The sequence below is a fragment of the Aotus nancymaae genome, unplaced genomic scaffold, assembly GCF_030222135.1.
Source record: "Aotus nancymaae isolate 86718 unplaced genomic scaffold, 86718_ANA_hifiasm-v0.15.2.pri h1tg000057l, whole genome shotgun sequence".
In the NCBI taxonomy this organism is placed as follows: Eukaryota; Metazoa; Chordata; class Mammalia; order Primates; family Aotidae; genus Aotus; species Aotus nancymaae.
The window spans coordinates 67,951,109-67,967,893 of NW_026988471.1; the positions used below are offsets into that span (position 1 = coordinate 67,951,109).

General features: G+C 39.0%; 1 protein-coding gene across 1 annotated transcript in view; it reads left to right on the forward strand.

Annotated features, from left to right (window-relative positions):
* Window positions 1-16,785, forward strand: part of ANTXR1 (ANTXR cell adhesion molecule 1) — a 260,387-nt gene that overhangs the window by 78,255 nt on the left and 165,347 nt on the right. Inside the window, 1 exon segment of the mRNA XM_021671061.2 lies at window positions 8,400-8,460. Coding sequence (XP_021526736.2) covers window positions 8,400-8,460 — 61 coding nt within the window.

Below are 16,785 nucleotides of genomic sequence, written 5' to 3' on the forward strand. Positions count from 1 at the left end.
AGCCTGCCCTGCTTTATCCTCCTCCATGAGCTCTCCCTGCCTTGTACTCCAGTGGCACCAATTGTTGGAAGCTCTTGCTAGGCATGTGGATCTGTTCCATGCTGTCTGCCATTCCTCCTGGTCACATGCTAAGTTGTGCAAGCCCAAAGACTGTCCCGTGTGTCATATTTCCCATGATATCCAGCACTGTGCTTTGCATATTTATTAATTATAGAACAGCCCAGAGTACCATACAGCTTTTGTGACCCAGGGAAGACCTACACTGCACAACAAGAGGGCAGTCTGTGGCTCTGTTTCTTGTAAAATCCCCTCAGCCCCTCCCCTCTCTTCTAAGATTGCAGCTGTAAAACATGCCATTCTGAGCTCCATTCACATTAGCAGGCTTGGATACAAAACATAAATAGAATCAATTGTAATTTCTGTAGTGGGCAGAAAATCTTTTTTTAAAAAATCGTTTGCCTCAGCAGTCATTAATTAGATTCAGATTTTGCAGACCCTCAGGCCAGGCATTTCTCCTACACTATTATTTCTATTCAGCTTATTAAAAAGCCCAGATGAAACAAGAATTCTCAGAGCTTGAAGAAGCTACAAAGATCGCAGAGGGGCACGTTCAGTTAATACTCAGATCATTCCCATTCTTCCTGTAGCCCCTCCTCCTATATTCAGGAATCTGCTGAGACCCACTGCAAAAGCAACAGCAGAATTTTATAATAAAATCAGCTCCCAAGGAGGGCCACTCACTTTCCCAATCTGCAGAGGGTCAACAAGCTCATCTTACTAAATAAACGACATTTTGGAGTTGCCAGCTCTCTGAGCTTTTCTTCTGCAAATACGGGAGGAAAGTGGTTTAGTGGGGAAACAAATCAATGTCCTCACTTTTAGAACCTTGTTTATCCTACACTCCTTCGGATCAGATTATCATTGAGTGTGAAACTAACAGAGTAGCATCTATTTGCATGAATGTGCTGCCCTCACTCAGACAAAAACTTTGGCATGTTTTAAGGATAAACTTTATTGTTTAAGATACAGAAACTGCTTCAAAATGTGTTTTCTTGCATGTAAGAATGGTATAATGTATTTGGTATCATGTATTAGTGTACATAAAATCATATATGAATCCCAGAAATATATATGTATAATATTCCATATTTGTATTTGTAAAGGTTTTCTTTTTGTAGAGATGGGGTCTTGCTGTGTTGCCCAGGCTGGTGTCAAACTCCCGGCCCCAAGCAATCCTCCCACCTTCACCTCCTAAAATGCTGGACTTACAGGTGTGAGCTACTGCACTTGGCCATATTCCATTTTTATTTAAAGTCAGACTCTATAGAACTGACATGGATCCAGGATAATGTCCATGGTTAACAATATGTGTGCCTATTAGTTTAAAGTGTGGAGTGGAATTTAATTAGAAAAGGCAACTTTTAAAATATTTTATTAATTAGAGATTAAATCATTTCAAAATTCATGGGGTCAACATTGACAGTCCTGAAGATGTGTTTGAGCCAGTTGTGTGTTCCCAAGCTGCCTAGCTGTCCAGGCTTATCCAACGTGCTTTCTGCCGTCAGCTGTAATAATGTGTGTGACCCTTCTGTGGGAGCCTGAGCCCCACTCACCAACCACAGATCTCTGTTTTTCCCAAGTAAAGGAATTGAGGCCTTTTACAAAGCTGGCCAACCTAACACAGGGGATAATGATATACCTACAACATTATTATTTTTTTAAGGAAGCTATTTTTTAAAAACGGAATTGTTGAAATTGGCCTCTTGGGAAGGCAGCAAGTACGCAAAGATGGTGGTGCTTAATCAAAAGAGGGGAGTATTACAAGATGCAGAACACAGCCTTGTATTTCAGAAGACTCCAAGGTTATACTTGCAGGGCGAAAGTGAAATTAATACATAATATGCTATAATGCCAGTTTATTAAGATATGCAGGAAGTATGTCATTCATTTATTCAATGTTTATTTAATGCCTACTATGTGCCAGGCTAGTCATTGTGAATATTATAATGGGTAAAAACAAACCCAGTCTTTCTTTTTGTAGAGTTTATAATCCAAGAAGACAGTGACCAAGCAATTTTAAAAAATACACTGTAAATTATAAACTAGGATAAGTTATCTAAAGGATGGTAGCTTACATTAAAATGTTCATGGATATAGAGATATTTCATTGGTGGCAGAACTCATATTGGATTTGGAAAGTGGCAGAGAAAACAAGGTTAAGTTAAACTTCCAGTTTAGAGAACTGAACAGATGTAAGTGGTCAGTAGATAGTTGGCCACCCTGGCACCAGCATACTTCAAGCCCCACACATCTTAAAACCAGAATTTGCCCTTTACAACAAATAAGACACCAAAGACCCCTTCCTGACACCTTATACAAAACTTAACTCCAGATGGATTAAAGACTTAAACATAAGACCTAACACCATAAAAACCCTAGAAGAAAACCTAGGCAAAACCATTCAGGACATAGGCATAGGCAAGGACTTCACGACTAAAACACCAAAAGCATTGGCAACAAAAGCCAAAATAGACAAATGGGACATAATTAAACTCCAGAACTTCTGTACAACAAAAGAAACAATCATTAGAGTGAACCAGCAACCAACAGAATGGGAAAAAACTTGTGCAATCTACCCATCTGACAAAGGGCTGATATCCAGAATCTACAAAGAACTAAAACAGATTTACAAGGAAAAATCAAACAAATCCATTCAAAACTGGGCAAAGAATATGAACAGACACTTTTCAAAGGAAGACATATGAAGCCAACAAACATATGAAAAAATGCTCATCATCACTGATTATTAGAGAAATGCAAATCAAAACCACATTGAGATACCATCTCACACCAGTTAAAATGACGAACACTAAAAAATCTGGAGACAACAGGAGCTGGAGAAGATGTGGAGAAATAGGAACACTTTTACACTGTTGGTGGGAGGTAAACTAGTTCAACCATTGTGGAAGACAGTGTGGCACTTCCTCAAGGACCTAGAAATAGAAATTCCATTTGACCCAGCAATCCCACTACTGGGTATATACCCAAAGGATTATCAATCATTCTATTATAAAGACACATGCACACATATGTTCATAGCAGCACTGTTTACAATAGCAAAGACCTGGAACCAACCCAAATGCCCATCAACGATAGACTGGACAAGGAAAATGTGGCACATATACACCATGGAATACTATGCAGCCATAAAAAATGATGAGTTTGTGTCCTTTGTAGGGACATGGATGAATCTGGAAACCATCATTCTCGGCAAACTGACACAAGAACAGAAAATCAAACACCGCATGTTCTCACTCGTAGGCGGGTGATGAACAATGAGAACACATGGACACAGGGAGGGGAGCATCACACACTGGGGTCTGTTGGTGGGGGTCAAGGGAGGGACAGCAGGCAGATGGGGAGGTTGGGGAGGAATAACATGGGGAGAAATGCCAGATGTAGGTGACGGGGGTATGGAGACAGCAAACAACATTGCCATGTGTGTAACTATGCAATAATCCTGCATGATCTGCACATGTACCCCTGAACCTAAAGTACAATTAAAAAAAAAAAAAGACACCAAGGAACATGCTCTGAAAGACTTTCTGAAAGATGTGTGAAAGCAAAAGGCTCCTATACCATGAATGGATAAAAGAAGCTGGTCCATTATAAACATACAAAGAAGTCCTCCAACAGGAAATGGCCAAGTAAATAAAGATTGGTTGTTTATTGGAGCAAGAAGCAGAGCAAATAGAAAAAAATAAATGCTGTGCCTATGATAAGGGAAGGCTTCCTTATAACTCTGTGCAGATAGTCACAATTCTATAAATATTCTTGAGAAATCTCTCTATAAACTGAGAACTTCATGACAAAGGACATTAGATTTTTAGAATCTGAAAAAATTAACTCTTACATACAACCCAGACTGGTCCACAGTGGAGTTCACTTTAAATATATCAAACAACTCTTGTAACTTGGCAAAGTTCTTGTACATCCGCTGCCTCTGTTACCCGTCCTCCCACCAATAATCCAATGAGATGTGTAAAAGTAACCTTACAAGTAACAACACATTGCAATTATTTAGTTCCTTATGGATTTCAAACATACTTTTCTATCAATGTTTTCTTTGAAATCTGTCCAAAAGTTGGCAGTAAAATAGCATCCACCTTGGTTCAGTTTTTGTTGTCAGCAAATATGATTCAGCAGGAGGCCAGTGGTGGGCGATGGGGCTTAAGCACATGTGAACCATGGTCCATGCCCAAAAATAGCAGCAGTAGCAATAGTAATGACAAAGGAATAGTTAACAGTGACTGTTGTTTGAATACATGCCAGACATTTTCTTAAGTGCTTTCCTGCCAAGGTCGTTATGACCACTCTTCTTGGTGCCTTATTTTCATGAGGTGCTCATGCTGGCTGGTGGCCCAAGGGTTGTTAACGATCTGTGGATCAACCACATCTGTCTAGTTGTGTCTATACGACAAAAACCTTGTCAGTTTTCCTTGATCTCATGTTCTCCCTCACTATCCAATTCAATATGAAGTTTGTTACCTAAATCCAATTGATTTCACAAACAAAATATCTCTGCATTCATTTAACCATCATACAGCCATTTGAAGTCGCTATTTTTCTTATCCCATTTTGCAGAAGAGGAAACTGAGATTTGGAGGTTTGATAACTTGTCCAAGTCCACGTGGCCAGTAAGTGATGGGGTTTGGATTTAAGTATAAATCCATTCAGAGTCCAAATCTATCTTCTCGGTTTCCAGAGCCTAAGTTCTTGATAGTAATAAATGCCATTAGTTGATTACTTATCAGGTTCTAGGCACTGTGCTATGGGCTCCGCCTGTGTAATCTCATTTAATCTTCCCAACACAACAACTTTATGCTAGTACTTCAGGTAGATGCTATTGTTATCCCACTTAGATGAAGAAACAGAGACACAGAGAGGTTATGGAACCTGCCCAAGGTCACACTGCTCACGAGTGAGTTGACCTCAGCTATTTGATTCCAGATTTCAAGCTATTACTCAGGATGTTAAACTGCTTCCCAAAATTGGGGTTCAGAAAAGTTAAAGGATTTGTCAAGGAGCATAAGTCAAGTAAATACAGACTAGGGCCAAGACCCAACTCTTCACATGGGATTATACTTGAGGTGTGCAGTGATCTTAGCCCTTTCTCCTCTACAGATCAATCACACCCTCACCTCAAAGCCTCTTACCTCTAACATCAGCCCTACCCTGTGTGAGTCCCTTCCACTGTATCTAGTGATTTCAGTGCTGCATCTACACCTCCGCCATGGCTACCACTGCCCGGGCCTCCCCACCCCCACACAGTCTCCAGTCCCTGAGCTGATGTGCTGTCTGCTACAGTTCAGACACGCTGATTACCATACAGTCTGGGATGCTAAGAACCATGAAAACCCTTCAAATCCATCAACAGCCATTTTGACTTCCTACCTTTTGAAACCAGACATTTCAAATGAGTAGGAGCCCCAGTCCCAGACAAATCCTGCCCATCCCCCTTACTGATAAATTTCACTCTATTGGCTGTATTGCATCCTTCCAGATGTTTTAAGTTAAGATTGAGAAAGCTGTGTTTTTACTGGATTGAATCACAGTGCTTGGCTGACATTTTTTGGCCCTCCATACACCCCTTAGATTTATCAGCTAATTGCAGACACTTTGAGGGAATAATACAGCATGTGTTTATTATGACAACCCCTGTTAGTGTGTCTTTGTGGTCAAAGATCCATGGATGGTTCCTTTACCAATCCCTAGTTAAGGATAAGAATTGGTTTAAAAAGGTTGGTTGAAACTCAGGCTGGGTGAAAATTTCACGTGCGTGTTTAGGGAATGGGGACAGGACTAGTCCAAAAGCTCTTTTTTCATTCTTGGACTGTTTTGAAGTCTTTTGTTTTGAATGATAAAATGATGTATTAGGAGATGTCAAATGCCTGAGGAATTTTATTTAAAACATCAAAAAACAGCTTCATGTTGTTCTAATATCACTGTTTAAGTTTCTTCTTCTGGGCTAGCTCTGTTTCTCAAATGTGGGCTGTTTGGAGACTTGTGCCTGAGTACAAGTGAAAGGGGGTGGCTTCCTCTCTCAATCATGGCAACCACTGGCTGAATACCCCATCAAACAGGAAAAGCCCAATAGCAGCAAGTTCGGCGGTGAGAGAATGGACAGTCTTCACAATTCAGGCAGGGCAGTCTGGGATGAATCACCGTGCAGCAGGATCCTAGCAAACCCCAGTCCTAGGACGGTGCTACATGTGCAAGAGACCAAAAAGACTAGATCAACTTTAGGACACTGGGGAAGCCAGCAGGGAAACACAGGTGCCCAAGATATATCCTTGAGGTCCTTGATCCCAAATCAGACTGACAATACGCAGAAAGCAGGAACTGTGTTTGACCCCAGCTGCCCAGAGCCAGGTATGTGAGGACCGCTGACTCTAACAGAGATGAGCAAGGGACATGGGAGTCCAGAACATTCCCTTCATGCTACAGTCAGGATAGACATATGGACCTGGGAGGAACTGGGGCTGCACCTGTGTCTGGGGTGGGTGGAGGTGGCTAGGTAAGACAAAGGCTGAGGAAATGAGGCAGAAGCTGAAAGAACAAATTACTTCCAACTGCGGAATCAGGAGGACACTACAAACACATAAGGGTATCAAAGTACAAAAATGCAGTGAAGTTGGACAGAATAAAGGAAAAGTAGTTGGAAAATGTGAATTCTAGAATTGTTAAGGAAAGAAATGTTGCTTTTGATGACATTCAGGTACATAGAGTTACCTAAAATACATGGTTGGGAGATTACCTATTTCAATAAATGCATCTTAATATTTTCTTAAGCATGTTTGTTCATTTTCTTTCGCAATGCTTCTCTATAAGGATGCCCAGATTTCTCTCTGGAATGGGTAAATATTATCTCTTTGGAGAAACTGTTTTGTTTTCATTCCACAGATTGAGAAAGCTCATAAATATTGGCTGTCCTTTTCGTTTGCTACTAGAAAGCTTGGAACTAAGTCTGCTCTAGCAAGGAAATAAGTTCCTCACAGCATATTTTTTCTATGCTATTCTCACTTCTTGCATCATCTTCCCCTTATTTTCTCTTTAGTCAGCCCCACATTGTCATTTATTCTCTTTCATTTGTGTCTTGTGATGTATGTATTACTTAAGCTGGAACAAAGAAGCATATGTAAACAAATACAACAATGCAAATAAATGGGCATTTCCCAATGCTAAAAGATGCTTTCGTCTTTTAAACAGACTCTAAATTTTATGACTGTATCATCAGTTGTTTTAACAAATGCCCATTTCATGAATAGACAAAGAGTTTCCTTCAGCCCTCTAAATCATCTCAAATTCCAAATTTAGTAGATACTACATTCAGTTGGTAAATTAACTCAGTGTCTTACACTTGTTTAAAATACTTGGTTCAAATTCTAGAATCAATATTCTCGAGGTAGGATTTATAAATGGTGGAGAGAAGCTTAGTCACTACCAGTGAGATACCCTACTCTAGCCAGCAAATATCTTCATTTTTAACTCCTGTGAAGTCACAGGGCTCCCCCAACTCTCCACTCAACTCTACAAGACTCATTTGTGGATGAGAGTACATTTCCATTTAACTAAGTCTCAGGAGGTCTTCCTGAAGGGTGAGGCACAACATGCCCCCTTCACACTCACATTTTCTAGACTTTTCAAGCCAAAAATAAACTCTCAGTCATCTGTCTATGCAGCTCCCATGGAGAGTTGACCATCTCCATCCTATCTTTCAGCTCTATCTAGTATCACTCTTTTAATTCTGCTTTTCAAGTTGCCTTTGTTTCAGTTCAAGAAATCTATGTACTTTTTCCTTCTCACCTTTGCTCATACCATTCCCTGCCTGGACCGTAACCCTCCCCTAACCCACTCCCTTTCATTTGAGTTCTACCCTTAGCTCCCACCTCTTCCATGAAGCTTTTCCTAGCATACCTGCCCCAGCATCTCCTCCATGAACTCTGCAGCTCCTACTTTCTGTTCTTTCACCCTTGCACCTACCAGTATGACTGGCCATTGGCATTTATCATTTCCAGTGTAAGTCCCATTTCCACAACCCTATGTTAAACCTCTGAAAAACTAGAACTGGCATAGCATAGGCTCAGTAGATACCTGGCAAAAGAGCAAATGAATGAATAATTCTTAGAGCTTTTAGGACCCAACAGCATCTAGCACAATCTGGCTTATTAAATGTTTGGCATTGGTACTAGTCAAGATGTTAGACTCCTCCCAACCCCACTGCAACCAAATGTCCTTGAACCTTCCTGTCACTGTCTCAGTAGCTAAAAGCAAAACCCTAATTCTGTCTTTGAACAAAATAAACTGTGCACTGACTCTTTTATTTCCTCTCCTCCTAGATTTTGAAGAAGTCCTGCATCGAAATTCTAGCCGCTGAACCATCCACCATATGTGCAGGAGGTAAGTTGAAATGAAATGCTAATTGCTTTCATACAATTGATGATATTTTGAGTTCAAGTCACATATGTACTTCATTGGTGGTGGTGTGGGAAAAAGAAACAGGAAGGGGAGGGCGAAAAGGAGTCTAAATTGCTAACCAAATTTGCTCCAAGGAAAAAAGGAAAGAAAGAAGCTACATGTCAGTTGTTTGAAAGTTTTAAAAAAAAATCTGTCCAAATTTTCTTCTTTCACTGGGCACAGTGGCTCATGCCTGTAATCCCAATGCTTTGGGAGGCCGAGGCAGGCAAATCACTTGAGGTCAGAAATTTGAGACCAGTCTGGCCAACATGGTGAAACCCCGTTCCTACTAAAAATACAAAAAATTAGCTGGGTGTGGTGGTGCTCACCCATAGTCCCAGCTACTTGGGAGGCTGAGGCAGGAGTATCACTTGAACCCAGGAGGTGGATGTTGCAGTAAGCCAAGATTGCACCACTGTACTCCAGCCTGGGCAACAGAGCAAGATGCCATCTTAAAAAAAAAAAAAAAAAAATTATGTTTTTCGTGAGACAAAAACATATGACCACATGAATGCAGTGTCAGGGCTTTGTAAGGGGCCTGTGCAGTGAGGAACCTCAGTTAGACTTCATGAGCTTCAAGGTAATTCACCTCTGGGCTTTGTGTGCTTCAGGTAGAGGAATTGAGTGGGATATTCAGATTAATTAAGTCTTGTGTAGGGTGTGTGAGTTGTTTCATAAACATATATTTTATAGTTCTGTAATTTTAAAACAATTAGAAAACAAGGGAGTTCCTTAATTGTGCAAGTATTGCATTCATGAAGAAAACCCAGACTTTCAGTTTAGCAATCTAGTTGGATATGTTGTGCAACCTTGTAATGAATCAAAAAGTCTAAAGACAGTGTTAATTTACTAATTCACTAGTATAATCAATTCCCTTCCTGTAGGCTCCTGAAGACAGAGAAGGAATCTTATTTCTCTCTACTTCTCACTGCCTAGCAAAGTACCTGGCACTTACTAGGTGGCCAATAAATGTTAAGGAAATGTCTTGATTCATGTATTTCTTCAAAAAACAATGCCACTGATATTTGCCTATTTTATCCTTCTTAACTCCTTTCACCAGTCATAAGAAGTTAACATACCTTTGAACTGCAATTAAAATAAACCAAAATCTAAAATTAAGAGACAAAGATAGAATAAGACCAAAATAAAACGAAAAATCTCAACTGCTTAGACAATAGAAAAATGCCTTTGTAAGTAATTCTAACCTCAAAAAGTAAACAGTATCCTTTATATACCATTAAGATGTTCAAGATAATAAAAACACCACCTATATAAACTAAACAAAAATGACACAGAAATACCAGGGTCCACAGGATCTGAGCCTATCAAATTCACAGATTTCAATGTTTCTCATCAAGTGAAAAAGAAAAATAAATGAATTAAGAATTAATTTAAAGATGATTTTGGAAAAGCTAAGGAAAATACAAGAAACAAATACACAATGCACTAAAAAATTTACACAAATTAAAGCAATTCAACAGATAAATTATTCCAAGAGTTTTTTATTTGGTAGAACCAATAAAATAGACAAATCTGGTAAATCCAATCTATGACAGAAAATATATCATACAACCTGATAAGGTAGGAAGCATTGAAGGAAGAACTTTCAGGCTTCTTCAAACATTACACATGTCAATGTTTATGGCATACTTTACTGGCATAAATGAGGGAAGTCCTTAAGGATTTTATTCCAGTTTCTGGGCTATATTTTAGAACACTTGAAAGATTTTCAGGGAGTTAGATGCACTAAAAAATTGATATTAAAATCTCTAGCTTATGTGCAAAATTGCATATTTTATAAGCAAAGTTATCTGTATCAGAGTAAACTGTCCAATCATATTATCTTTATTTCTTATAAAGAAAAAATTAAAACAAGACACAATGATGAAAGCTAGCCCCAGGTCTTGAAAAAGGCAAGCTGTCACCTCTCAAATTAATTCATAAGGGTTTAAACATGCTGATTACAGAATAACATTTCTAAGAAGATAATGAAACTCCCAAAAGATATCCTTACATCAAAATTTCTTCCATGGATTTCCTTGAAGATTTCTTGTTGACCATTCTCTGGAGTAAGCATCGTTTTATGAGGCCTGGGAGCCCATTTCATTGTCCAGACACCTGTCTTATAGAGTGAGGCATAGCCCCTCTGTGACTTTCATTAGGTTAGTTCAAAGATACAAGGATTTAGTGAACGTGCTTTTAAAAGTAAAAACTGTTGTGCACAACAAGATGGCTTGTTATCAGCATTATCTTGATAAGGATTAAAGGCCAGTGTTAGAGCCATGATGTTGATAATGTCATACCTAGATAAGAAAAGCATTCCTGTATGTTTCTCTGCTGATAGAAAATTGGGGAGGACTATCTGCAAAATGATTAATTAACTCAACATGTATTGAGGTAGATAGTAAAAAGGAAATAACTGATTGTTCACATTTCTAACGTATAATGGTGGGACCAAGCCCTACACAGATCTATGAAGAAGGCAAAATTTGCTTTCATCAAAAACCTTTCATCTCAGCCCCCTCCCCTCACTCTCTGTGAATTCCTTCTTTTCCTTGGCCCCTTGAACAGCCCCTGCTGTGGAGCCCTACCCAGGTCTGTCCTGCTCAAGACATTCTATGCTGATGATTGCACTCCCCTAAGACAGTGATCTCAACTGGCTCTCAACTGCAGCTCAGCACCAGCACTGGTTCTGACAGCAAACTGAGCTTTGAGCGAGGCAGCGAGATAATGACAACGAAGCCAAAATCCAATGTTGGGCGGCACATAACAAGATGTAATTTCGTGGGACAAATATAAAGTGTTGAACTTGGATTTAAATATCCAGTTTCACATACAAGCAGGTTTAGGGAATCCTGACTTAAGCAGCAGATAGGAGAAAAGACAAGAATGATCATAATTGACTTGCTCCCCAACAAGAATGCCTCTGACTTGAAAAAGCTGACACAATCTTAGGGTGCATCAATAGCCATCCCATGTTCAGGTCAGGAGAATAGCCCTATTCCATATTCAGACCGTGCTTTCAAGTCCCACATTTTAACAATAGCATTGACGAAGGTATGTCCATAGGCGAATAGGTAATGGATCTGGAAATCACATTATAATTCATTCATGGATTCATTCTGTCATTTCCTTTCTTCTTTTCTTGCTTTTTTCTTTCCTTTTCTTTCTTCTTTCCCTTTTTCTTCCTGTTTTCCTTTCTTCCTTTCTTTTCATCAATTCTTAGTGTCTTTTATGAACCAACCCACGTGACAATATATGAATACAAAATGCGTAAGACTTGCTCCCAAATTTACTCACACTCCTATGAAACTCATAGTTCACTCTGGGAAATAGTCGTATGTTCAAATAAATTACAAAACCATGCGGTAAGCACTGTAGCAGAGGACTGCTTACAGAGTAGTGAGAGCACTAATGAGATGCCTGTGCAATGAGGAAAAACTGAAGTCATCATGGAGACTGAGGCCAGGAATTGAGATACTCACAAGAGCATCTTCAGTTATTTGGAGGATTCTCATGCAGAAAGAAATTATTATGCTTATTATGTATAGCTCCAGGAGACCACCATGGAGACATTGGGGAGGAATTCAGTGAGACAGATTTTGTCTTACCACATGCAACTTGTACAACCAAAGCTTTCCAACAATGGAGTGGATAGTCTAAGCTCTCCTTCCATTGAATAATGTGAGCAGTGGCAGAATGGCCATCTGTAAGCAGATGCTATTTGGAGAAAACCTCCTCTGGGTCTCCTTTACAGCTTCAGATTTCTAAAGACTTAATTCAGTTTCCACTAAGGTATTAATGGCTGATTATTTCTCAGTAACTAAAGAAACCAATATTCCTGGAACTGTTTTACGTTTTAACTGGAACTCTTATTGGGGAGAGGAAGTGGAGAGAATGTCTAAAATACTGCCATCAAAAAGAATTCCAATCACTGCATTGGTGAAAATATATAGGGAGAGAGAACCTTCCCAGAACTCCTCCACTCTCAGAGGTTATAAACTGGTAGCCTACAAGTCCTATCAGCTCTGCATATATATTCTTTTTGATTTATACTGCATTTTTTATTTAAATTTATTGCTAACAATTAGGAAATCTGATTTCACCTAAAAAATACAAATTTTCATCTTGTCTTGAAAAATCAGAACTGACAACACTAAACCTGTATGTATTACAAGTTAATGGTTATTGAGGACTGAATAACTTCCTTTAAAAGAAGCATATAACTTTCCAGTTCATCATACTCCTCACCACTCCCCATTGTCACCCCAGTACCCAGGCCATGCATGTGGTTGCCATTTAGCATGGTGATTATGTCACTGTATTTACAGTCGCTGTTCCAAAACATGCAGGACCTGCTATGTGGAAACCCTTTGTAGCAACTTTGACATTACCTGTACTTCAGTAATTCTGCTTTTCTCCCAACAGAGACTCTTTTTTAAAGTTTCTAATTAAGTATTTTTGCAGATTAGCCTCTGTGTAATTAAGAATATGGACCCATTTGGCCCTGCCTAATTTAGCCCCTCTCTGGGAAATGCACCCTGTGCCTGAGCACAGTCTGTCTGTGGTCCCAGTCAGTTGGCCTCTGACTTCCATAGTTCACAATGTGCTGTGTAAGCAAGGATGCCAGGAAGGAACTAATTGGAATCAAGTGTGCAACTTGCCAACTGTTCAACACTTGAAGTTCTTGTATTTCAGAAGCGGAAGGAAGTTATAATTAGCTCCTCACTGTCATTTCAGCAGCAGTTGTATTCCTACTGTGGTTCCCACTGTTTCTGATAAAACTGGGTGAGTTGGCACGAAGGAAAGTCAACTTAAGGCGTCATGTTTACCATTTGGAAATTTCGATGTTTAAAACAGACACATTCAAGCAACATCAGATAGTGGCATATTTCTCTCACTTTTCATTGTTTTTGAAGCATGGATTTCTGACCTTTGCACACCTCTTCTAAATGGATTGCTTGATTCTCTGCTCGATCTTTCCTTTCATTTAAAGACATTTCTATGTGGAGAAAAGACTCTCACACACTTTTGATGGGAATATAAAACAACACAACACTTTGGAAGAGTTTTAGCTCTTTCTTAAAAAATTAAATATACGCCTACCATATGGCCCAGCCATTCCACTCTGAGGTTTTACCTAAGCAAAAAGGAAATCTGTGTCCAGACAAAGAAAGACTTGTGCACAAATGTTCATAGCAGCTCTATTTTTAATAGCCCAAAACAACTAAAATGCTCTCCACAGGTAGGTGAATAAACAAATTATGGTTTACCTGTATGATGGACTAATTAATACTCAGCAATAAAAGCATAAACTATACATAAATCTCAAAATAATTGTGGATGTATCCTAAAATAATTATGCTGAGTAAAAGAACCCAGACAAGAAAATTACTGCATGATCCTATTTACATAAAATTCCAGAAAATGCAAACTAATATACAGTTCCAGAGAGCAGACCAGTGGTTGTGGAGGTAGAAGGGCTGGGAAGAGAGATTACAAAGCAGTACAAGGAAACTTTTGGGGTTGACAGCTGTGCTCACTGTCTTGACTGTGGTATTGTCTCATGATTGTATACATATGTCAAAATTTTTAGAATCCTACACTTTATGTGCAAGTTATTGTATATCGATTATGCCTCACTGAAGTTGTCATAAATAAAAAGCTACAACTGAAAAAAGTTCTAGAACAATTCAGGCATGAGAAAACACCTATTATATGTGAGTCCCTACATTTTATTTTTGACACTCCATGCCACATTAAGCATCTAAGAGGAGAGCAAATTCAAAGTGACTCACTAGATGAAATATCACTAACAATAATTTGGCACAAAAGTCTTGGGTGGCCAGAGCAAGTGAAGAACATACAGATGTCTCATTTTCAGACACAGTGAACGATAGGCAATCATTACTGAGGTCATCTCAAAGCTCTGTGTTCCACATTTCCAAAAAGAAAAAAAGAAACCAAAGAAATAAAAGAGAACAGAATGGAATAAGTCTATCAAACTACTTACTGACTTTATTTTTTCTTTTTTTTAAATTGAGCTATATTTTACATACTATAAAATTCACCCTTTTAAAAGGTACAATTCAGGCTGGACATATGGCTCACACTTGTAATCCCAGCATTTTGGGAGGGTGAGATGGGTGGATCACTTGCAGTCAGGAGTTTGATCAGTTTCCCATGGCCAACAAGGGGAAACCTTGTGTCTACTAAAAATACAAAAATTAACCTGATGTGGTGGCACACACATGTAATCCCAGCTACTCAGGAGGCTGAGGCAGGAGAATAGGCTGAGGTTGCAGAGAGCCAAGATCACATCACTGCACTCCAGCCTAGGTGACAGAGTGAGACTGGGTCTCAATAAATAAATAAAATAAAAAGAACAATTCAGTGGTTTTTAATATATCATAAAGTTGTACAACTATAATAACTATCTAATTCCAGAATATTTTCATCACTCCAAGAAGAAACCTATACCTATTAAGCAACTATTTATTCCCCCATTTTTCCCTCCCTCCAGTCCTGGCAGCCACTAATTTACTTCCTGTCTCTGTAGATTTGCTAATCTGAACATATCATATAAAGGAAGTCATGCAATATGTGGCCTTTTGTGTCTAGCTCCTTTTATTTAGCATGTTTTCAAGGTTCATCCATGTCATCAGAATTTGATTTTTTATGGCTGAATAATATTCCATTGTATAGAAATACCATACTCATCAGTTGATGAGCATTTGGGTTATTTCCATATTTTGGCTGCTTTTAATAATGCCACTGTGAAAGTACATGTATAAGTTTTTGTGTAGACATAACTTTTAATTCTCTTGGGTATATGTCTAGGAATGGAATTTGGGGGTCATAAGGTAACTAGGTTTAACTTTTTAGAAGAGCTGCCAAACTATTTTTCAAAGAGGCTGCAGCATTTTTACATTTCCACCAGAAATGTATGTGGGTTATAATTTCTTCACCAGCAGATACTATTGTCCATCTCTTTTTTTACAGCCATCATAGTGAGTGTGAAGTGATATCTCCATGTGGTTGTAGTTTGCATTTCCATGGTGACTAATGATGTTGAGTATCTTTTCATTCATGGACCTTATTAAGCCTCAGAAAATAAACAGGATTAGACCTGGCTGAGACCTGAATAAATGACCACCTTATCCTTCCCCTTTATTCTCTTTCTATGCCAAGGTATGTTATTTATTCATTCACTCAATGAGCTCATCCTGAGACTGACTCAGTCCTGGGTTAAGGCACAGCCCAGCATTCAGAAGAAATAGAAATGTTGGCTTCTGCCATCAGGAAGTTTTCATTGTAATTAGGAATAACAGTGACAAAAGAATATAGATCTTAAGGAAACCTTAAAGGATATATAACTTAAAAGATTAAATCAAAGACAATTTTCAGGTGGAAAATTCCTCTCTAAAGCCCTGCAATCTTGAAGTACTTCTTATAGAACCTGTAAGCCAACATGCAAGTTGCCTAAAAGCACTTAGTTATACATATTTTGAAAGGTGGGTTCAGGGCTTTATAGATTAGTGGAGTTAAATCAATATGCCCTGGTTCTAATGTGTCCTGGTTTTCACTTACTTGAAATTACTTGAATGTTGCAGATTCATTCAACAGGGTTTTGTTACATAACATCTATGTGTGAAGAGCTGACATTCTAGTCAGGCTGCTTGGCCAGATGTTTGGGCTCTTCTGGTAACCAAATGTGTGCACTAACACAGAACTCTATCAGGCAGGATGGGAGCTCGCCTCTGCCCTGGTGTAATCCCCAGAGTATCATTTCCTCCATCTTCTCCCTAGCCTAGGGGGTTAAATTGTTTGGTTTCCATCATTGCCACATCATGGATTCCTGCTGTCTTTCTTCCCCAAACTCCCTGAGGTTGGGCCAAGCAGACATGCAGGCAGCCCCTTTTATAGAGGATTTAGCAACTCAACTGCTGTTAGAGAACATGGTGTTAGAGAAGAGAGTTTGGCATGTGGTCTGCATTTCCACAGTCTTCTCTTCCTTTGCTGATCTTTGAGGAAATAAGAGAAGTAGGCACAGCAGTAAGGCAGAAAACATTTGGAATCAGCAAAAACATCAAACAGCACATGTCTGTGTGTCTGGCATTCAAAATGGAAACAAAAATAGGTTTCTATAGGCTTAACTGAGCAAATAAGAGAAGATAAGATTCTTCTACAAATGCTTGACAGTACTAAATTGTCATATTGGCTTATTGATAATGGCTTATTGATTCAACCAAGGAATCTGTCATATGC